Source organism: Archocentrus centrarchus, chromosome 8 (assembly GCF_007364275.1).
Source record: "Archocentrus centrarchus isolate MPI-CPG fArcCen1 chromosome 8, fArcCen1, whole genome shotgun sequence".
NCBI lineage: Eukaryota > Metazoa > Chordata > Actinopteri > Cichliformes > Cichlidae > Archocentrus > Archocentrus centrarchus.
The window spans coordinates 19,324,366-19,347,383 of NC_044353.1; the positions used below are offsets into that span (position 1 = coordinate 19,324,366).

Genomic DNA, 23,018 nt, shown 5'->3' on the forward strand with positions numbered 1-23,018 from the left:
TCACTTTGTTGTGTATTCAGTGATGCTCTTCTCCATACCTTAATGTGTAACTATTTGTCTTACTGTTGCCTTTCTATCAGCTCAAAGCAGACTGGCCATTCTCCTCTGACCTCTGGCATTTTCATCCAGAGAACTACTGCTCACTTGATATTTTCTCTTTTTTGGACCACTTAGTGTAAACCATAGAGATGGTTGTGTGAGAAAATCCCAGTTTCTTAAATACTCAGACTAGCCTGTCTGGCAGCAACAAGCAATGTCATTCAAAGTCACTTAGATCACCTTTTTTCTTCATTCTGATACTCAATTTGAACTTCAGCAGGTCGTCTTGACCGTGAATAGATGCCTAAACAAATTGAGCTGCTGCCATGTGATTGGTTGATTGCATATTTGTGTTAACAAGCAGCTGAAAAAGGTAACTTATGAAGTGGCCACTAAGTATAATGGATTAGATGAAGGGTATTTTTGGCCCTCTCATGTTATTTATTTTTGTAAATAAGTAAATTATCTTAGTGTTATTAGTAGCATCTTCTCTCTTTCCCTATACTCATTGCCATTTTAAACTCCATTCATTGTTGATGTTTGATAAAAGTGGAGTAAAATTGTGGTTACAAAGGCATTTTTTTTTGTATCCAGATAACCAGAAACATAATAAGAGTAAAAAGTGTTTGTGCCACACATTTCTGTTTCTATGTGGTTCAGTGATGTGCAATAAAAGAATGCCTGCATGTATGAATGATTTTGAATATCAAAAAACACACACACACACACACACACACTACACTGTTCATCTGAAGGTACTTTAAACTGCATGTGAAACCAAGAAGATGACCTATTTTTAAAGGACAGTTTAATGAACTCAAATAATGAGACAACTGTTACTTTTTACTTACAGAAAAAGGCTCAGAATCGTGGTTTCATTCATTTATTTCTTCCAGAGTTAACTCATTCTCACCCTTTGCTCTGTGACTTTGAAAGCCACGCATACACATTTCACAGAAATTAAAACTTGAGGGAAAGAAATGCAGCTAAAAACAAAAATAAATAGTTTTGCACGTAACACTTTTCACTAGCATCGCCTTGCTGATGCCACTGGTATGCAGAAACACAATGGAAAGAGTGACCACGTAGGTGTAAGAACAAAAAGTCATGCGGTGACTCCCGTCGTCTCTGCACTTAATGACTTATTCTACAGCATCTCTCTGTTGGAAGATGACGTAGCTCACATACAGCTGAACACAGCCGCAAATGACGAGTCCAGATCACAGAGGACAAAAGAATCATGCTCATTAGTGTCATGCTGGGAAAATAATCCTTTTTCAATTAAAGTGAAATGTTTCAAGGGTATTTTTCTTTGTTGAGCCACGTTTACACCGAGTGTCTGTACACATACAGTGCTTCACAACTTTATCAGATGACCTGTCACAAAAAATAAGACAAATATTTTAGTCATCTGTCAAAAATGTGTTTAAATCTGAAAATCACATTGTTATTTGTTAGGCAAATAACAAGCTGAAACAACTAAATAGTCCTTATTAACACATAATAGCCAAAATTTTTAATATTTTGTGTGGCCTCCTTTGGCCTCAATGACAGCTTGCATTTTTGCTGGCATTGTTTTTATGTATGTTTCAACGGTCTCTTTTGTTATTGAGTTCCAAACAGTTTCCAGTTGCTCCCAAAGACTTGCTTTGGATGAAACCTTTGTGCGATCTATCTTCGAATCCACTAAACCCCAAATCTGTTCAATAGGATTCAAGTCTGGGCTTTGACTTGGCCAGTCCATCAGTTCCAGTACTCCAGATTCATTTTCCTTGGTCAAATAGTCTCTGCACAGCTTTGAAGTATGCTTTGGGTCATTGTCTTGTTGGTATATGAACCCACGACCAATCAGTTCCAGTCCAGAAGGGATTCCGTGATGGACCAAGATGTTGTGGTAGACTTTTTTGTTCATGATACCGTCGATTTTCACTAATTTTCCCATGCCGTTTCCTGAAATGGAACCCCATACCATAATGGAATCTCCACCGTGTTCCACCATGTGTGAAATGCATCGAGCATCAAAACGTTCTCCAGCTTTTCTATGACGATGCTGACCGAAGAGTTCAAACTTGGACTCGTCTGTCCAGAGCACCCTCTTCCAGTCATCTACAGTCCAGTGTTTGTGCTCCCTGGCAAATCTGAGGCGTTTCTGGATGTTTGCAGGCCTCAATAACGGCTTCTTAGCAGGTATTCTTCCTTTTAAGCCTTGCTCGTTCAGTCGTCTGCTTATGGTCATTCTGGAGACCTTCTCAGACTCTGATCTAGAAGCATTTATCTCTGCCTGAAGATCAGCAGTGGTCTTCCTTCTGTCTCTGGTACTTAAAATCTTGAGGTGCCTGACATCTGCTTCGGTCAGCTTTTGTTTTCTGCCTCTTCCTTGGCGCATTTTGTAAGTCCCGGTCTCTGCAATCGACTCCAAAGCATACTTGACCACACTGTGAGAACATTTTATGTCTTGGCCTATTCGTCTGAAAGACCAACCAGCATCATGAAGCGCTTTAATGCGGACTCTTTCCTTTTCGGTGAGTTCTCGACGTTTTACCATTTTGAAGTGAGGGAGTGAGGAATTTCAAACTTTCAAATTTCACGTTTCCAAATTTGAGCATAAATCAAGCACAACATTTAACCAATAAAACTACATTTTCCATTCAGGAATGCAATAACTGTAATTTGGCATCTTAATCGAAAAATAATGTGCTTTACTAGTTTTTTCTGCTTTTTGTGAAACAGTAAATCTGCAAATTCATGGATAACAACAATTATATTTTAGCATTAAAAATATCATTTTAATTAAAGAACTGGTGCACACTGGTAGAGTAATGATTACAGAAACATAAAAAAAAAAAGGATTTTGATTACTAATCCTGTTAACTTACGGCAGCTGTGGCATAAACCTGTACATGTGAGACACAAAGAGAAACTACAAGGTTTCACAGCAACAATCATCTGTTTTCATGTTTGAATTCAGGCTACAGTCCTCGATAACAGAGAGGAAAGAGGAGTAAATATCTTCATGGACCTGACGAGCTTCTCCTGAATCGGTGACTGTGAGGCGTCTCTCCCCTCCACCTTCGCATATCACTGCTCACCCCGTCTCATTTCTGCAGACACCATCGCTGACCATCACCTGCAAACCCACCGGGCCCGGCTGGTAGAAACAAACAGCCACGTCACTGTGTTGGATCAAATTAAGTGTCTTCTTTCTTCACATCGTTGTGTGGGGTCAGCTGGTGTTTTCTGACGGCTGAAACGTGGCTGTGCTCACTATCCATTGTTAAGTCTAAATGCAGCCATTGAAGACTCAGTGGATTTCAATGTGAACCTATAAAGAGATGATAACTCTGTTAGGGAGCATACAAAATTTTTAAAAATGATTGAATTAGAGCCTGACCACTACAGGTTTTTTAAGACTGATACGGGTATTTGGTGATTTAAAAATCTGATATTTCAAAATACTGGCAGATTTTTTTTCCCTTTCAGATAAACAAACAGATTTCCGTAACTTCTCTAACATTTGTTACATGTAGTTACTTATATACTTGTTTATGCTCTGTCTCACTCTATTCAGATCAGCTGGTTCTTGTGTTTGTTGCTCCAAAACACTGCATTACAGTGTGCCCTCTGATGGACAAACTATGAAATGATGCAAAGGGATACACACATCCCTCTGATGTGAAAAAGAACATTTTCACAGGACTCTATCTTTCTGTGACAAACTAAATACATCCCTACTGCTTACACAGGAAATAAGCGGGTAAAATACCAGCTAGGAGCAGATAATCAATTGTACTTGATTAACTGATAATCATCAAGTTTGACCACCTTTATAAAAGCAGAGGTTTTTGGTGGTTTGCTGGTCAAACAGGCCTCAGTTAGTATGATAAATGTTTAAGTTCATGACAGTACAATTAGAAAAAGTGTGGCTTGTTTGGAGGGGCTGGCAGGGGAAAGCCTCTTCTCTCCAAAATAAGATGGCAGCATGGCTTAGATTTGCAGACTTGCATCTGAACAAACCACAAGACTTCTGAAACAATGTCCTTTGGACAGACAAGGCAAAAGTGGAGATTTCTGGCCATAATGCACATCACAATGTTTGATGAAAACCAAACACAGCATATCAGTACAAACACCTCATACCAACTGTCAGCAAGGTGGTGGAGGGGTGGTGAGTTGGGCTTGTTTGGGAGCCACAAGACCTGGACGCCTTGCTGTCACTGAATCGACCATGAACTCCTCTGTATACCAAAGTATTCTAGAGTCAAATCTGACAGCTAAAGCTCATGGAACAGGACAATGATCCCAAGCGCATCAGCAAATCTACAACAGAATGGCTAAGGAAGAAACAAATTAAGGTGTTGCAATGGCCCAAAGTCTAGACCTCAGCCTGACTGAAATGCTGTGGGGACTTTAAGTGAGCTGTGCATAAACAAATATCCACAAACCTCAATGAACTGAAGCAACACTGTAAAGAAGAGTGGGTCAAAATTCTTCCACAGCGATGAGACAGACTATCACTGCAAGTTATTGTTGCTAATGGTGTTTCGACAAGCTGATGGATCAGAGATAGAACTTAGTGTCTCACCAGACTGCATAGAGACCTGTGAAAACTCTCTTTTGTGAGCAACAGCATGACTCAAAATGCCCAGTTCTGCTTAGCAAAGTAAAAAAAATCTCCTGGATGCAGATATGGATCAGTTTCAGCAGCTTACACATAGTCGCCAGTTCATTATTTTCATTTTAGAGGCCACAATGTGTGTTGAATTGCATACTAAATACAGCTGGAAACAATAGCAATGAAGAAAAAAAATCCTCTGCAACAATTTTGACCAATCCTTTCTGAATGAACATAAAATACTCAGCAGCAGTTAAATTAGCAGCTCATGAATAACGGCGGTCAATTAAACTGTAAACAATAGAAGCAAGTTTTAGTAGACTCTGGAGCACCAGAGACAGATTCAATCTTAAATCTCAGACCAGGATATCCGCTCCCTGCTTCAGGTATATCAGTTACGAGTCAGCCAAAATGTGTGGTGTGGTGTGTATCGCCACAATATAAAGTAGAAATAATTTAAAAAAAACTAAATAAATAAAAGGAAACATATCAAAATAGATTATTACACTCTGGTGCACATTTTTGTACAATTTTTCATGGTATGAGTAACAATAGGCAGTTGTTTTGTTTACTATTTTCTGATTTTTCATAATACTAACAAAATATTCGTCAGATTTATTTAAAAAATTATAATTGAATGCAATAATTAACTAATTGGCCGTTTAATGCGTTACAAACTAGTGGTATTAATGGACCAACATTGCCCTGATAGAGAAAAGTGAACGTTATAGACTTCATAAAGGCAGGTTTTTATTGTATTCGACTGCTATGATTTTAGGTAATTACACCCCCTGAGCTTTAAACTGAGTTAAAATTAATCTTGTAGCTATCAATTAAGGAGAAATCTTTAAAAACATGTCGCCCATTTAGACAAAACAAAGGCAGCAATAAATCCAACAAGGGGGCCTTTCCCATCAGCAGCTGCTCGGTGCCGTTTAGAGGGCCGATAACCGATTACAGCGGCAGTTGAGCGGCTGAATGATTACCTGTAATCTCACATTAAACATCATCGAGGCGACAAGGTAGACATAAGGGAATCTGATTCGCAGCCGCCATGCGAGATCAAAAAATATCAACAAAGTCCTCGTCAAGCCTTTGGAAAACACTCCGTACGTCCGACCAGCGGAGCCCGAAAACCGGAGCACCAAATATGACAGACCCGCCATACAGGCCCAGTCCGTCCGCTGGTTTTCAGGGTAACTTTATCAGTTGGTGAGGCGACACGAGGGCAGCGGTGTCACAGTTCATATTTCTATCGCTGATCGAAACTGAGCTCCATTTTTTTTTTCACATAGGTTGTGTTGGCAGAGCTGCTCCACCCCGATAGCTTTTCTAGCGGGGACTCATTACGGTGTGACACACGGATGGAGGAAGGACTGAGGGCAAAAAATTCCCCGAGTTTAAACTCGCAGGAATTTTTATTTATTTATTTATTTTTTTAATGACAGCACCATAAATACACCTAAACGTCCATAACGCCATAAGAATACTCGACATTTCCAAAGTGTATAAAATTAAGCACCTAAGTATGCAGACCTCTAAACATTTATGAAAGAATGGGTCATTCTCACAAAGTCAGTGAATTTCAGTGCAGTACAGTGATAGGATGCCACTTGTACAACAAGTCCAGTCATGAAATTTCCTCGCTATAATATTCCACAGTCAACTGTTAGTAGTATTATAACGAAGTGTAAGCAACTGGGAACAACAGCAACTTTGCCACCAAGTGGTAGGCCACGTAAAATCAGAGTGGGATCAGTGGTTGCTGAGGCACCAACTTTCTGCAGAGTCAATCGCTACAGACCTCCAAACTTCATGTGGCCTTCAGATTAGCTCAAGAACAGTGTATACAGAGCTTCAATGGGCTCAGTGGGTTTCCATAGCCGAGCATCTGCATCCAAGCCTTACATCACCAAGTACAATGTAAAGCGTCGGATGCAGTGGTGTAAAGCATGCCGCCACTGAACTATGGGCCAGGAGAACGGTACCTGTCTGACTCCATTGTGCCAAGTGTAAAGTTTGGTGAAGGGGGGATTATGGTGTGGGGTTGTATTTAAGGAGTTGGGTTCACCCACTTAGTTCCAGTGAAAGAAATTCTTAAAGCTTCAGCATACCAAGACATTTTGGACACTTTCATGCTCCCAACTTTGTGGGAACAGTTTGGGGATGGCCCCTTCCTGCTACAACATGACTGCACAGCCGTGCACAAAACAAGGACCATAAAGACATGAATGAGCGAGATTGGTGTGGAAGAATTTGACCAGCCTGCATAGAGTCCTGACCTCAACCCAAAAGAACAGCTTTGGGATGAATTAGAGCAGAGACCACAAGCCAGACCTTCTCATCCAACATCAGTGTCTGACCTCACAAATGTGCTTCATGAAGAATGGTCCAAAATTGCCATAAACACACTTCTAAACCTTGTGGAAAGCTTTCCCAGAAGAGCTGAAGCTGTTATAGCTGCAAAGGGGGGGCCGACATCATATTAAACCCTATGGATTAAGAATGGGATGTTACTTAAGTTCATATTCGTGTGAAGGCAGACAAGCGAATACTTTTGGCAATGTACTTTATATAAGTATGACATTAGGTAAAAAGAAAAACACATTGTGAATGCTGTAGTTAGTGTTTACTTTTACACAAATTAATATGTACCAAAGCTTAAATTTTACAAGGTCTGTTAGGTCTAATTTGTGTTCATGTGGAATTATCTCATCATCACACTTTGTTTTTTGTTTATTCTTTATTCATTATCTCCATCATTTGTCCAAAGAGAATAACTATACTGCAGGTAAGGAAGGCAGCCTGGAAGTCTGATTTCCTTTATCTGAAGAATAAGAACAAAAAAACAAGCAAATGACAAATTGACAAAGAGCATATGGGAAACAAGCTCCAGATAAATAAACAAACCACAATGGAATGAACAAAAGTGCCATGAACAGAAACATGGAGTGGTACTTATATGATGCTTTTCTACTCTATTTGAGCACCCAAAGCACTTTCTTACTACAAGCCATACTCACCCATTTATTCATACAAGCCTATGCCTAAGGAAAGAGCCGGAAGAGACGGAAGTGCAGGAGACCAGGTGGAAGGGAAGCAAGACCATGAGCAATGTAGGTGGATTCAAACTCTGCTGTTCAGACAGGAAGAAGAATGTAGTAGGGAGTAATCATGAAGTAAAAGTATGTGGACAGTGTTGTGGAGGTGAAGAGAGCGTGAGACAGGATCGTGGGTTTGAAGCTGGAAATCAGTGTTGAATGTTGTTGGTGAGTAAGCCCCACAGGCTCTGTGTACAAGATGGTAGTGAGACCTGCTACGATGTATGGTTTGGAGATGGTGACAGTGAAAAAAAGACAGGACGCAGAGCTGGAGGTGGCAGTTGAAGATGCTAAGATTTTCACTGGGAGCGACCAGGATGGATAAGATTAGAAATGAGTATATCAGCAAGACAGCTCAGGTTGAGCAATTTGAAGACAAAATTAGAGGTGAGGCGGAGCTGTGTTGGACACGGGTGCAGAGGAGGGATAGTGGATATATTTGACAAAGGATATTGAAGATGGAGCTGCCAGGCAGGAGGAAAAGAGAAAGACCTCAGAGGAGGCTAATGGATGTATTGAAGGAGGGATGGTGTGACAGAAGAATGAATCACATTAACTTTATTGCGTAACTTAAGTCAAAACTCAACTGGTTTTAAAAAAATGATATGCAATTAAACCACATTACAGGCTATAAAACGGTCATAGTTTTCCCAAGGTAATTGGTAAACTTGTTAGAATTACAGTATGTGTGTGCAGCCTGAGCCTGTCACGTTTTGTAGCACAAAAACAAATATCTGAGGCTAATTTACCTATTAAAAGGCAGAGAGCCGAGCCTGAAAGACAGAGATCAAGGGAAACTTCTCTGAAACCGAAGTCCACAGTCATTTACAGGATTCGTGTAGTGACGTCAGTTCCTCATTCAGTGCCATGCCATAAACAGTCCGTCAACTTTAATTTTTTTTATTACTTGTTTTCACAAGCCAAATTAAGCATTATCTTTTAATATGATTATGTTATAATAGATTTCATTCAGGTTGTTTTTAGGACATTTCATATGCTCAAATTTGTGTGGGCGTTTGGACCCAGTGCACCGGATGCACCATCTGGTGGTGGTGTAGGCTAACATCTTTTTTTTTTTTTTTTTTTTTTCCTCCTCAGGGGTGGTGGCCGCTGTTTTGCTTCATAGCTTCCAGATCAGCCCACGAAAGCATGGGAATGTAGGCAGGGAAATTCACGGGTAAACTCGCGTTAAACTGCTCGATAAAGTTACTGTAACTTCCCCGCGAGTTGTTCCGCGTCCCAGGAGCTCAGCTGTGACAGCACAGGCCGGCGGAGAGAGACGCTCATTGAGGCCTTTTGACCAGTGAGCGATCCCGGACAAAGGAAAAGAGAGACCGAGCTAACGTTAGCTGGCTCCCGGGCTAACTTAGCATTCCTCTAGCTGCGGCGCAATGCAGGCCATAAAGTGTGTTGTGGTCGGAGACGGGTAAGTTCATCCAAATCGAGCTGATTATTAGTTTATATTTCACACCTGTTTTGTTTATTTTTTAACCTTTAAAATGTAATTTTAGCTAAAAGGCTGTCATCCAAGTAGCCGACGTAAAAATCCTTTGCAACAGATTTCCGAGCGGGTAAAGTTAGCTACTAATCTTTTACTACCTGTTCATTTTTGCCGACATACTGGGATTTTGCCTTTTTGTTTTTTGCCTGCAGATTTCATTATGTTAGGTTGATGGTGTGATTAACTATGTTAGCACAGCCTGGTTAGGGTGCAAGCGGTTGACTAATCTTTCACTCCTAGGTGAGTCAGACATCACAGGGCAGGTCAAATATCCTTCTAACGACGGCTTAAATTCAAGTTTCGCTACTATTACTTAGGAATTTAGCCTGTGTGTGTGTGTGTGTGTGTGTGTGTGTGTGTGTGTGTGTGTGTGTGTGTGTGTGTCCATCCATCCATCCTTTCGCTGCTGTAGTGCAGTAGCAAAGTCTATCAAATCAGCGCTTTTTTTCAGCTTCCCTAAAGTCACCCATTAATTTAAAGGCTTTCTTCGGCAACAGGGGATTAACACATGAGCGAAGACTGACACTTACGATGTGCTAACAATATGTGGGAGGTAAACACACTCACAAGTACTGGCTCTGGGTGTGGTAGATACTGCAGCAGCAGTCATTCATAAGCCAGTGCCTGTGTTAATTCTTTTTTTTTATTTTCCTTTGAAGGGAAAGGGAAGCGCGCTGTAGACAACAGGGTGAATAATACACTGAAAGCAACCAAAGGAAGAAGTTTCGGAGCTGGCAAATGCCCCTGCTGATCTCGTGCCTTTTTCTTTTCTTTTTTTTTTTTTTGGCTTTTTGCAAAAACAAGAACTTAAACTACAAAAAAAATTCCCGCAGTATATCAGTTTTTTTGTTTTTTCTTTTAACAGTACCAGTTACTGACCTTCCCAAATTAGTAGAAGGGAATTGTTGCTTACATTGGTGTTTATAAAACCTAGTCACACATACCCAGATTTGTTTGGAGTTTTTTTCTTTCTTTTTTTTTTTTGCCTTTTCTCAATAAATGCTAATCCAGCATCTTCTCCCCTACAGAGCTGTGGGTAAGACCTGTCTGCTCATCAGCTACACTACCAATGCCTTTCCTGGAGAGTACATCCCCACAGTGTGAGTATCTGAGACTGCAGTGCAGTGAGTATTTATTTATTTATGCAAGACTAGCAGTCAGTAATTGGTCCCCACCCTCCTTACACGATCAATGCACGATCAAGCTTGGCATTATGTGGTTGTTTTAAGTTTGGTGTGCAGAGAATATTAAAATCACAGCAGTGTACTCTAACTAGATGAGAAATACATGTTACAGGAAGTTATGAGGAAGCCCTGCACCCTATCTGATTCTAGACCAGCTGTGGATAGTGTTGATCTTTATCACTGTAACTGTGGCGTGAACTGGTTCCACAGGGTAACAGGGTTTTGGTTCAGTCAGATTTAAAAACTGATCAAGTAGGTTTTTTTTGTTGTTTTGTTTTGTTTTTTTTAGATAGAGAAAAAGAGATAAGAGATTGATTCCCACTTCAGTTTTGTCTCTTTTCTTGTTCTGTTTTTTGTTAGTAGCCATATTTTAACCGTTTATATTAGGCCTGAAGGGTTTGGCTCATTCCCACTTCATCACTTCTAACAGGTTCGACAACTACTCCGCCAATGTTATGGTGGACGGGAAGCCGGTGAACCTGGGCCTCTGGGATACGGCAGGACAAGAAGATTATGACAGACTCCGCCCACTTTCCTACCCACAGACGGTACAACAACCACAACAAAAAAAAAAATTATCAGACATTGCTGTGTGATAGTGCGCTTATTATTTTCCATGCATAAACCAGTGTTTGAGCTCTGAGAATGTACAAGGAAGTTAAAAGGAAAGAAATGCAACACACCTTTGTGAACACAGGATCCCCTCACCCACCTACAGTGTTCTTAACAGGAAGTGATTGTTTCGGGCTCTGATTGCTTTGTTTTCTTTGTCTTACCAGGATGTGTTTCTTATCTGCTTTTCGCTTGTGAGTCCTGCCTCCTTTGAAAACGTCCGTGCCAAGGTTAGTAATGGCTGTTTGTCGGAACAAGTGAAAGCTGGAAAAGGTGTCAGCTCGTTTATGTTTCAGAGGTCTAGTTGGTGCTCTCAGCATCTTGAAGTTTTTATTTTTAGCTCAGTTTTATTTATATAGCACCAAATCACAACAACAGTCACCTCAAGATGCTTTATATTGTAAGGTAAAGACCCTATATTAAAAAAAGATTTTGTGCCTGTGCTGTACAAGCTGCTGTAGATGGAAATTTAATCAATCAACTCAGTGAAAAAATCCTGTGATATTTCCTTACAAAATCCTAACATGATGGAAAGTAGAGCTGCAAATAACAGTTTTATCTCAAACAACTCTTTTTTTTGTTCATTGAACATCCTTTGTCCAGCTTAAAATCAGCTAAGCATGACCTGTCCTAATCGATTTAAAAATCTTAATAATTATTAGGGGTGTAACAGTTCTCCAAAATCAGGGCTAGGTTCCATCCGCATTCTTTCTTTGGAGGGGCTGAATAACTAAAAAACATGACTTTGTCAGGCCTGATCATTGAGATCATTAACACAAAATACAACGCCATTATTGTGCTCTATTTCCACTTTACTTTTTACAAGAATGATCTTGAAGTTTTTCAGTTTTCACCAGGTTGGCATGCCTTTAGTAGGCATCACCACCTCCGCGTGGGTTTCACTGTATGGGAAGATGGTTATGTGTGATGCTGTTGGTCTGGGTTTCAGAATTACATCCTTATTATTCATGTGAGATGCATGAGGAACGTTTGCAACAGGTTTTAACCACACTAGCTCAAAGTGAATACACATAAACTAAATGTATAGATGAATAATTTTCATTTCTGTCGACAGCTTGACCTGTACAGCTATAATTTACCCTTTAGCCCTCACAGCTCTCCGGGTAATGTGCGAGAACCTTGTAAATATTGTTTATTTATTTATTTTTATGCAATGCAATGACTGTAAATTGCAAACTATGCCAACTAAGCATACTTACCAATATGTCACACTATTGTCCATCTTTTGGGGCTGTAGTATTTTTAATTGTCTTGTTTGGCAACAGTGTGTTTATTATGAGACAAATGAGCACAAGGAGTAATTTATTGATTTGATTAGAATACTTTATAAATATTATCAGTTCTCCAACTCCGTTTTTATCCTTGACTTTCAAAATTTGTTTTTTGTATTAAATGATAACAAAGGTCAGAGGTGTAATGTGCTCATTGCTGGTATAATAGTTAACAGACCAGTTATCCAGCAACACCAAGAAACTCTGAGCCAAGCTAGAGAGAACGTTGCTCAAATCTAGCTGACAAACAAGCTGAAGCAATGTGACGAATGTCATTTTAGCTTGAATGCTGTGGAGTTGTGTCTTCACAGCAGCTATAATGTGTGTAAAAAAAAAAAAAAACAAAAAAAAAACAAGAACCATAAGTCATATGATTGCTTGTGTGCAAAGGGAGTGATAATCTACAGGAAATTACTATCTGACTCTGTAGTTCCCCTCAGCTTCACACAGCAGCACTGTTACTTTTCTTGCCCACTTTACTGTCTGGGTTCACTTTCACTTCTCTTACAGTGTGCAGTGAATGTGGATGCTGCGGGCAGCTGTAAACCCATTGTACACTGCCCACTCTACACACGCTGGTACTAACAAGCTGACAAATATAACTGAGTATTTATGAGCTACAGAGAGACAGTTTTTCAGGGGTTAGTGGAAAAAGAAAATGCTAGACTTAAACAGGTGGAAATACCCGTGAGTCCAAATAAGGACAAATAGAGGGGACTGCTGCGTATAAATGTACTGCTGGTGATTTGGCAATCTATTTATCACCATGCTTATCTTAACCTTGTAACCGTTATGACACTTATCAACTCGTCACGCTTGTTTCCATCTGAAGTTTAACTCCACATCCGCTCTAATCAGCTTCCACTGGGAAAGGGTCTAAGAGACTGGCATAACTGCTTTATTTCAAAGTCATTTTAGCTCAGCAGTGCCAGCCTACTGGTCTGGTCAGGGTTTTGAGAGTGGACTGAAGTCAAGAGTTCAGCATGTAGACATGCAGCCTCTGAAGGGCTGATAAGAAGCAAGCGCTGGCTGTTTCACATTTCCGTTTCATGATGCACGGCTTGACGGTGCTGTTAGTCCTGCCTGTTCCCCACGTAAAAGACACAGGCACACTGACGGGGCTTGAAGTCCAATCCTAACAGAGACACACAACCATTCAAATTCACATCCACACCTACAGCCAATATGGAATCACCACTTAATCCAACATGCATGTCTTTGAACTGTGGGAGGAAGCCGTCACAGGCAGAACATGCAGACTTGGATGGATGGATGGATGATGATGCAAACAATAATTAGGTCCATCAAACAAAATCTGTTTAAGATAACACGGACAGATGTGTAAAGTTGTACACCTAACTTGTAACTTGTCTCTGTGCAGTGGTACCCTGAGGTGAGACACCATTGTCCCAACACTCCCATAATCCTCGTGGGCACCAAACTGGATCTGAGAGATGACAAAGACACCATGGAGAAGCTGAAGGAGAAGAAACTCTCTCCCATTACTTATCCCCAAGGACTGGCCATGGCCAAAGAGATTGGTAATGACTTCAGATATATCTCTCATACTTTTGGTTTAAATATAATTCATGGAAGACGACAGATTTCAGTAATAAACCGGAGACTTCCTGTTTCCTGTCCTCAGGTTCTGTCAAGTACCTGGAGTGTTCAGCTTTGACTCAGCGTGGCCTTAAAACTGTGTTCGATGAGGCCATCCGGGCCGTCCTGTGCCCTCCACCCGTCAAAAAGAAGGGCAAGAAGTGCTCTCTCCTCTAAGACTTCCTTCACTGGAACAGTTACAGGGGAACATGACCGCTAGTGGTGAGAGTGGCTAAAGACACAGGAGAAACACACCAGTATACACACACAAAAACAATGTATTTCAGATTCTGTCCTTCCATATGTGTAGCTGCAACAGTTATACCAACCGTTTCCATGAAAACTCTAACATAGGGTCAAGTTTAGGAGAAGGGGTTGGACTATTTTAGACCCTAGTTCTTAACAATGAATACTGTATAGACGAGACTATGAATTTCTTGAGGCCTTCTAAAATGGATTGGATGTTTTGTAAAACGGACCGTGGAATGTCTTCAACTTTTTCTTCCACTGGTTGTCCACTGGGGTTTTTTTGTTTGTTTTTTGTTTACAGTCTTGGTAGTTTGTTTTAAGTGGAAGAAATTTTGCCAAATACACTCTGCACACATGCTGTATTTTAGCCGAAAAGAAATCCTTTGTTCTGTTGTCTCAAACCTTTAAAACACAGCCGACAGTCTGCTGCTGTCCACCATATCTAGCATTTACAAGTCAAAAACTTCACTTTCTCTCCGTGAAGGCAGTTGTCACCTCACTGTCAACAAAAAGCTTGAAGTAACCATCTGTGGAGTTTTATTGCCTCCACTTGCCATGTACCATAACCTCTTTACCAGTACTTAATTTTTGGCCCTAATATGATTCATTGTAATTTATTCTTATGGTTTGAATGAAGCCTGAAGCAGAGAGGAAATTCAGACTGGGGGGGAAAGGTCTGCTGACACCAACAGTGCTACAAATCCCAGAAAAATTTCCAGTATTTTAGGCATTTGGCTCCAATTGGACCCGTCATGTTTGTGGTGTTTTTCTTTCCTCTTTGCAATATTCCCCCTAGAAGTGTCTCGACTGTATAGCTGCCCAGGAGCGCGAAGCTGAAAACTTGATTTTGTATTGGAAGAGAAATATTCAGGTGTTTTTGGTGATGGGGGAACAAGAGAGCCTTTAATGCTCTGTGGGCATTTATCCGAAACCTTTTTGTTCAGCACATTTTATTTTTATTTTTATTTTTAGCATCACTACTGGCTAAGCAATGTCACTAAGAAGAGCATTTATGCCTGCTAATAACAGTAACAAAGCTACTGTCGGTTATGGTGTAGTATACAGTGTACTCATCTTTTTTTTTGTTATAATCATGTGATTTGACTATTTTGTATCTTTCTTCACAGAAGTTAGACTCACTCACTGTATTGTTAAACTAACACTATGAATATCCTTTGTTTATTACCTCTGCAGTTAATGCTACCTTAATCTCCCTACAATCCTAGCTTTTTGTAATTAATGCTGATAGCATGTACATGCATCATATACTGAAAACTAAGATTAGAATTGCTACAGTTATATTTTTTTGCCTATTTACAAAATGTATTTGAACTACTAGATCAGGGGTTAAGTACATGTTGCTCATCGGTATTGTATTCAGACTCCAAGCTGTGCTTTAATTCAAGCCAATGTTGTGACTCTTTAGTTTTATGGATAAAAGCTATTGTCACTTTTTGAAAAAGCCAATAAATTCCTGTAAAACAGACTCTGTTCTGCTTGTTTTACTTTGATCTAACACACACACACACACAAAAAGGCTGAAGTGCTTTTACTCACTGGAAAGTGTGGATGCAAAAATTATTCTAATGTAGACTTGTTATACTAAGCTGGCAAAATACTTTAGTTAAAACAGCCTCCCCAGTTGGTGCCTGTTTCAGCAATAGTAAGTACAATATGCTCAACATGAAGGATGATGTAGTCCTGAGCTGCTAGTAAGTCTTAAGTCATTTTACTACATTTAAAGTGGTCTTCTGTTATAGTTCTCCAGGCTTTCTGAAGGTCTGAAATTTTTTTCACTCCTTTTCAGTCTACTTACTGTACGGGACTGTTTTCACAGGAAATTTTAGGATCTGGGATACTGGAAATGGTTTGAGTCTCAACTAAAACAAAGATAAGGTGTCTTTAATGGTCTGATAGGAGCTCAGTGGATTCCAGCGGGGTACCGTGATAGGATGAAGCATGCAAGCCTTACATCACCAAATGCAATGCAAAGCATCGGATGCAGTGGTGTAAATCACGCCGCCACTGAACTCTAGGTTTGGCAGTTGCCAGGAGAAGTTGTGTGACTGCACTGTGCCAAGTATAAAGTTTGGTGGAGGGGGGATTATGGTGTGGGACTGTTTTTCAGGAGTTGTGCTCGGCCCCTTGGTTCCAGTGAAAGGAAGTGTTAATGCTGCAGCATACCAAGACATTTTGGACAAAGCGTGTGGAAGAACTTGACTGGCCTGCACAGAGTCCTGACCTCAACCCAAAAGAACATGAATTAGAGTGGAGACTGTGAGCCAGAGCTTCTCATCCAACATCAGTGTCTGACCTCTCAAATGTGCTTCTGGAATAATGGTCAAAAATTCCCATAAACACACTCCTAAACCTTGTGGAAAGCCTTCCCAGAGGAAATGAAGCTGTTACAGCTGCGAAGGGTTTGCTGACATCATATTAAACCATATGGATTAAGAACAGGATGTTATTAAAGTTCATATGCATGTGAAGGCAGACGAGTAAATACTTTCAGCAGTTTAGTGCATATCATTTACCAGTCAGCCTTGAAAGTAACTAGAACTGACATTAGGCTTAAAGTAATAGAGAAATGACCGCTGTTAAATGATGATAAAGATCTATATTATAAATGTTAGTAGGAATGTGGATAAAGGAAAAAATATCAAGATATTGTTCAAAATGTAAGTAACTCAGAGCAGTTGTATTTTCAGTCTCCCATAGTATTTGTTTTGTTTATTTTACAACTTTCTGATAAACCAAATATTTTGGCATATTCATTTAAATCTGTGGAGGTTCAAAATAAGTGGAGGTTTAATGTGTCATAAACTGAAGTCATTAAATACATAATAATATTGTTGAAGTATAATGAAGGGTTTACTCTATTAGTTTGAGGTGGTCGGCATTAAAATTCATCTTGTGTCTGTCTGCTAAGGTCAAATCTTTGAGAGAAAGAAACAAATAACACAAAACAGGATCCAATAAATCCTGTTTTGTGAGACACACACACACACACACACACACACACACACACACACAGGGGGTCAAAACAAGAAACAGTTCAGGAGCTATGACAAAAACAGAAACAAAAAGAGCAACGGCCAGGGGGAACAAACAGTCCATAGTTCAGGGGGCCGTCCAGGCCAAGGGGCCAAAAGGCAGAGTCCAAACCTCTCAGGCGGGCGACCGCGGCTCCAGCGGCGGCGACGAGGAATCCTGGTAGGGGGCCGACCGCGGCACCAGCGGCGGCGGCGAGGAGACGAGACTGAGGGCCGACCGCGCTCCAGGCGGCGGCGGCGAGACGAGACTGAGGGCCGACCGCGCTCCAGGCGGCGGCGGCGAGACCAGACTGGGGGCCGACCGCGCTCCAAGCGGCGGCGGCAAGACGAGGCAGGAGGCTCGAACTGAGCCAGACGCTCCAACTGAGCGTAACCCTTGGGCTTCAAACACGGCTCCGACTGAGCCGGACCCTTGGGCTGAACGGGGCCTACAAGGTGAGGCTCCGAATGTGCAGGCTGGGTCTGCGGTGTAGGGCACACAGCTGCTTCACTGAGCAGCTGGGGCTGCTTGGGGGATGGACCAGGTGCATGTGATGGTGGGTGCGTGGAAGCTGACACTATGGAGGGCGAGGGAGCTGACACTATGGACTCTGCCTGCAGGGAGGCTGAGGGAACTAGGGGGACCGAGGGACCAGGAATGGAAGTACAGGAGGGAACTAAGGAGACTAAGGGGACCTGAGAGACTAAGGGAGCTGGGGGAACTAAGGCTGACACTGAGGGAGCTGACACGGAGGGAGCTAGGAGTGTGGAAGCTGAGGACGGGGAAACTGACACTGGGGAAGCTGACTGCGGGAGAGGTGAGGGGACCGAAGCTAACTGCGGAGAAACCGGAGTCGGGGGAGCAGGAGCAGAGGAGACTGGGACTGAGGCTGCAGGGGGAACCACAACTAAAGGAGCTGAGGGACCAGAGGAGGGAACAAAGGGAACCTGAGGGACCGGGGAGACTAAGGGGACCAAAACTGAAGGGACTGGAGCTGAGGGACCAGAGGAGGGACTGAAGCTAAGGGAACTGGCACTAGCGGCCGCGTGGAAGCAGGCCGGGCGCTAGGGAGAGCCGGCTGCGTGGAAGCAGGCCGGGCGCTAGGGAGAGCCGGCTGCGTGGAAGCAGGCCGGGCGCTAGGGAGAGCCGGCTGCGTGGAAGCAGGCCGGGCGCTAGGGAGAGCCGGCTGCGTGGAAGCAGGCCACGCGCTAGGGAGAGCCGGCTGCGTGGAAGCAGGCCGCGCGCTAGGGAGAGCTGAAGGGACAGAGACCGAAGGGACTGAGGGACCAGAAGTGGGAGTAGAGTAAGGGACTACGGGGACCTGAGGGACTGAGGGACCAGAAGTGGAAGTAGAGTGAGGGACTACGGGGACAGAGGGCACGGAGGAAACCGAGGAGACTGAGGAGACTGCGACTAGAACTGAAGATGAAACTAAACTGACTGGAGAGACCAAGGGATTTAAGGGAAGTGACGCCACTGAAGGGGGCAAAGCTGAAGCACTGGCTGTGGGGACCGGGGAAGCTGACTGGAGTGGGGAAGCTGAGGAGACCGAAACCACGGAGGGAGTAGGACCAGACTGGACTGAGGGGACTGAGGACGAGGGGGCTGAAGCTGAGGAGGATGAGGGGACTGAGACTAAAACTGAAGATGAAGGGACTGGAGGTGAAACTAAACTGACCAAGGGGATCACAGAAAGAGAAACCACTGGAGGGAGCAAAGCTGAGGCAGGGAGAACTAGAGCGGCTGGAGCTGACTGAAGGCGAGGGAGAGCTAACACTGGAGCTGACTCTGTGGGAGCAGACTGCGTGGAAACTGAGTGTGTGGAAACAGACCGAGAGCTAGGGAGACCGGGCTGCGTAGACTGGGACTGAGCTACAGCTGACTGAGAACCTGCTGCTGCAGCCGAATGAGACGGGAGTAACTGGGGAGGAGCTGGAGCTGCAGCCGAATGAGACGGGAGTAACTGGGGAGGAGCTGGAGCTGCAGCCGAATGAGACGGGAGTAACTGGGGAGGAGCTGGAGCTGCAGCCGAATGAGACGGGAGTAACTGGGGAGGAGCTGGAGCTGCAGCCGAATGAGACGGGAGTAACTGGGGAGGAGCTGGAGCTGCAGCCGAATGAGACGGGAGTAACTGGGGAGGAGCTGGAGCTGCAGCCGAATGAGACGGGAGTAACTGGGGAGGAGCTGGAGCTGCAGCCGAATGAGACGGGAGTAACTGGGGAGGAGCTGCTGCAGGCGGCGTGGGTTGCTGAGGCGCTGAGGTGGGAAGAGCTAGCACCGGGGAAGCTGAGCCCAGGAGAGCTACAGAGGCTGGCAGACCCTGGGGCTCCTGGAGATGAGCTGGCGTCACAGCTGACTGGGGAGAATGAGAACGAGCTGGCAGCGTGGGAGCAGACTGAGGGAGGGCTGGCTGCGTGGGAGCAGACTGAGGGAGAGCTGCTGGAGCTGCTGCTGACTGAAGTGGCTGAGGGGTGACTGTTACAGGCGGCGTTGGTGACTGAGGCGCTGGTGCTCCCACCCGCGGAACAGAAGCGGGTGCAGGAGCATGAGGCACAGAGGATGGAGCGTCAGGGTTGAGTCCAGGTGTGAAACACACAGTCTTTTCTTTAGCCGGTTTATTGGAAACAGTCACCTTGGGAGACACAGAGGGGAAAGTGAGGGCTGCGGAATGAAGTATTTGTTCCGCATAACACTGGGTTAGCCGGGGCAAGGAATCCATAAGCCAGGTGTGTTCTGTCAACATGTCATGTATCCTGTGGGCGATGGTATTCCCCAGCTCCTCACTGGGTAGCCGGAACCACAGGATACAGAGCTTGGATGCCTTGTTACAAATGTCTGATCTGGCTGTCAAGGACGGTGGAGCAGTGTGGTTAATCATGTCTGACGAGCCGGGGAAAGGAGGGACAGATTCAGTGGTGGAGTCGGAAGTGGTTGAAAACTGCAGAGAGTCCATTGTCATTTTATCCCTGGCTGCTGGCTCCGTTCGGCTTTTATGGCGCCGGGAGCTCCACCTTGCTGCCACTGCCGGTTTTGAAGGGGGAGCGGAGCTGACAAGAGACACAGCAGAAGGTGGCGGGTTCGGTGAAACTGAAAAGCCACTGAGCCGGATCCCTCGAGGCTCAGGTGGCTGCTGTGCGGCAGTCATTTCGCACAGCTGCTGTGGCGCGGCTCGCGAGCGGAGCTGAGGCTGCAGAGAGGGAGAGCGTGGCGAGTGACAACGCAGAGGTTCCTCTCCCTGGCCAGGACCACCCAGGGCGAGACAAGTGCCCTGGAACCGTGACTCGGGCTCTGGGATGAGCCACGGCTTCCACCTCAACTTCTCCTGCCGGTAAGCCTGTACCACTCGCTGACGTTCCTGCAGGTCTGAGTCCGCGGGGTCTTTATAGTGGTCGCGTCGTTCTGTCATGGCGTGTGTGTGGCAGGCAGAATTGGACCCCAGGATGCAGACTCACAAAACAGGATTTATTGGAAAATAACAGAATACAAAACAAACCTATACTGGGAAGAAGCTAAACCAAAACCTGAGGAGGAGCAGGGAGACACACAGCGAGGGAATACTGAAGACGACGCGACAAGAAACAGATGAACACTGAGGGCTTAAATACACAGCAGGTAATCAGGGCAAGAGGAAACAGCAGGGAGCAACAGGTGAAGCAAATGAAACTAATAACAGGGGTTAGCAAAACTAGACACAAAGCACAGGGAACACAAGACTGTCAAAATAATACAGGAAGTGACTAACCAAGGTGCACGCAGACTACATACGGGGAACTGGCACACAGACACGGGGCAGAGACGCAGACTAGTCACAACACTAGGAATAACTCAACATGAAAACACAGGAGGTCAGGGACAAGACATCATGACAAAACAGACAAGACCATGGAGCAGGGGAGACAGAGACAAAGGGAACAAGATCATCAAAACACACTGGGAATTAAACACTCAGGGAAAATAAACTAAAAACACAAAACGCTGGGCAGACGGCCCAGGACCATGACATATATATATATATATATATATATATATATATATATATATATATATATATATATATATATATATATATATATATATATATATATATATATATATATGTTTAGAACTACTTTTCCTGCCTTTGGAATATTCCCTTTGCCAGTTTACAATTATTTGTATTTCGGTTATATGTACCAGTTATTATGTATGTCGTTAAATCAGTTTGCACTCATGAGCCTGGATATTATAAGCACTTGAGTTTACTTGATTCATTTGTTTGACTGACAAATGCAGCACATTAAATGTATTATATTGTTTGTGTAAAAACTCAAATCGGTTCAAAATTATATGCACTGAAACCGCGATATTTGGTTTGATTACATTGGTAGATTTGATAGAATTACAGTGTCTGCATGCAGTCTGAACCTGGCGAGTCTTGTATCACAGTAACACGTATCTAACGATAATTTAAAAAAAAACAAAAACAAAAAACAAATAGATAAATAAATAAATAAAAATAAATAAAAAATAAAACGTAAGCCAGGTCTTCCAAATCCCGTTTTAAAGCGCAGCCTTAAAGTTCAAGGGGAAAATTCCCTAAAGCCAAAGTCCTGGCGTTGGTTCCTCATTCAGTGTTATGCCGTGTCCGTCTTTGGTTGTATTATTTGTTTTGAAGGATCAAGACAAACCATGGATTACATTATAATGCACTGCATTGGCTCCTCTGAGTTTCGGCTGTCTGCGGTTTGTTTTTAGGACGTTTCATGTGCTCAAAGTCTGTGTGGGCGTTTGGACAAAGCGCAGCGGATGCACCATCTGGTGGTGGTGTAGCTAACTTCTTTTTTCTTTTTCTTCGTTTTTTGTAACCTCAGGGTTGGTGGCTGCCGTTTTGCTCCATAGCTCCCAGCTCAGCCCACGAAAGCACGGGAATGTAACCGTTTAACTCGCCTTACACTCCAAGATAATGTCATCTAGTTAAAGTTATGAACTTATCTGGAGCTCCAAGTTTAAATTTTCATCTGGAATTCTCCCTCACATCGGAATTCCCACTCGGACAGTCGGAGAAGTCAGAGGGAGAAGAGGAGGAGCACAGAGATGGATGGTTCATAGATGGAGTGATGCAGAGGGTTAGTGTGACACAATGAGAGGGATTGGGTGGCAGATGGCGACCCCTGAAGGGAAAGAAAGAGAAAGTCGGAGAAGACCCATCATTCCCGATTTCAGAATCCAATCCGGTGTTTTTAAACGAAAGAAATAAAATAAGTGGTGATTTATGAAAATTGAATGGCTTTTCATGCTGTTCAAGACAAGCCAGCTGCACCTTGAATTTTGTTGCTTCTCTATTTTCGAGATTTCGGTCAGAAACGCTGGAAAAAGTTTTTATCCTCCAACTTTGGAACTGTTTTGAATTTATTTGCAAAAATAACAGGTTTTATTCAATTAATACAATAAATTACAAGTACATAATAAATTATATGTTTTCCTTTTAGTACTAATTTTTCCAGCCATCAAATTCAAAATGACTATTATTTGCTTTAAATGGTGCATTTAAATGTCTTTTGTGTCCAGTAAAGACCTGACACAGGACCTGAGAGATGCATCTGGTCCTTCAGTTGGCCTGTCTGTTCATTGAAGTTTGGCAAATGAGCCTCCTCTAGTGTTCTTGTTCTCATCTTGCCAAAGCAACCTAATCTGAACCACACACGTCTCAAAGTATTCAATCAGGGTTTTGGAAAACTGACACAACTGGTACTGAAATGAGCCCAGTCACATAAAAGTGGAAGGTCCATCAGTTCATACTAAAAATTGGTTTTTGAA

General features: G+C 43.0%; 2 protein-coding genes and 1 long non-coding RNA gene across 4 annotated transcripts; 1 reads left to right on the top strand and 2 right to left on the bottom strand.

Moving 5' to 3' along the window:
- Nucleotides 1-2,940: 2,940 nt before the first annotated feature.
- smim10l3 (small integral membrane protein 10 like 3) lies at nucleotides 2,941-6,019 on the bottom strand. Its single transcript, XM_030736815.1, has 2 exons — nucleotides 5,638-6,019; nucleotides 2,941-3,361 (listed from the first exon to the last, which is right to left on the bottom strand). The coding sequence occupies exons 1-2, from the start codon at nucleotides 5,815-5,817 to the stop codon at nucleotides 3,341-3,343; spliced, it is 201 nt and encodes a 66-aa protein (XP_030592675.1). The 5' UTR covers nucleotides 5,818-6,019; the 3' UTR covers nucleotides 2,941-3,340.
- A 1,397-nt stretch (nucleotides 6,020-7,416) lies between these two features.
- LOC115784033 (uncharacterized) lies at nucleotides 7,417-8,557 on the bottom strand. Its single transcript, XR_004020270.1, has 3 exons — nucleotides 8,502-8,557; nucleotides 7,675-7,787; nucleotides 7,417-7,478 (listed from the first exon to the last, which is right to left on the bottom strand). It is a non-coding gene; the product is annotated as an uncharacterized LOC115784033 (long non-coding RNA).
- A 276-nt stretch (nucleotides 8,558-8,833) lies between these two features.
- LOC115784026 (ras-related C3 botulinum toxin substrate 1) lies at nucleotides 8,834-15,675 on the top strand. Of its 2 annotated transcripts, none has more exons than XM_030735041.1 (6): nucleotides 8,834-9,178; nucleotides 10,282-10,353; nucleotides 10,868-11,027; nucleotides 11,217-11,279; nucleotides 13,723-13,882; nucleotides 13,987-15,675. In XM_030735041.1, the coding sequence occupies exons 1-6, from the start codon at nucleotides 9,144-9,146 to the stop codon at nucleotides 14,115-14,117; spliced, it is 621 nt and encodes a 206-aa protein (XP_030590901.1). In that variant the 5' UTR covers nucleotides 8,834-9,143; the 3' UTR covers nucleotides 14,118-15,675. The 2 variants fall into 2 exon arrangements, with proteins under 2 accessions (XP_030590901.1, XP_030590902.1); XM_030735042.1 differs by having other exon boundaries at nucleotides 8,837-9,178; nucleotides 10,868-10,985.
- The last annotated feature ends 7,343 nt before the right edge of the window (nucleotides 15,676-23,018 follow it).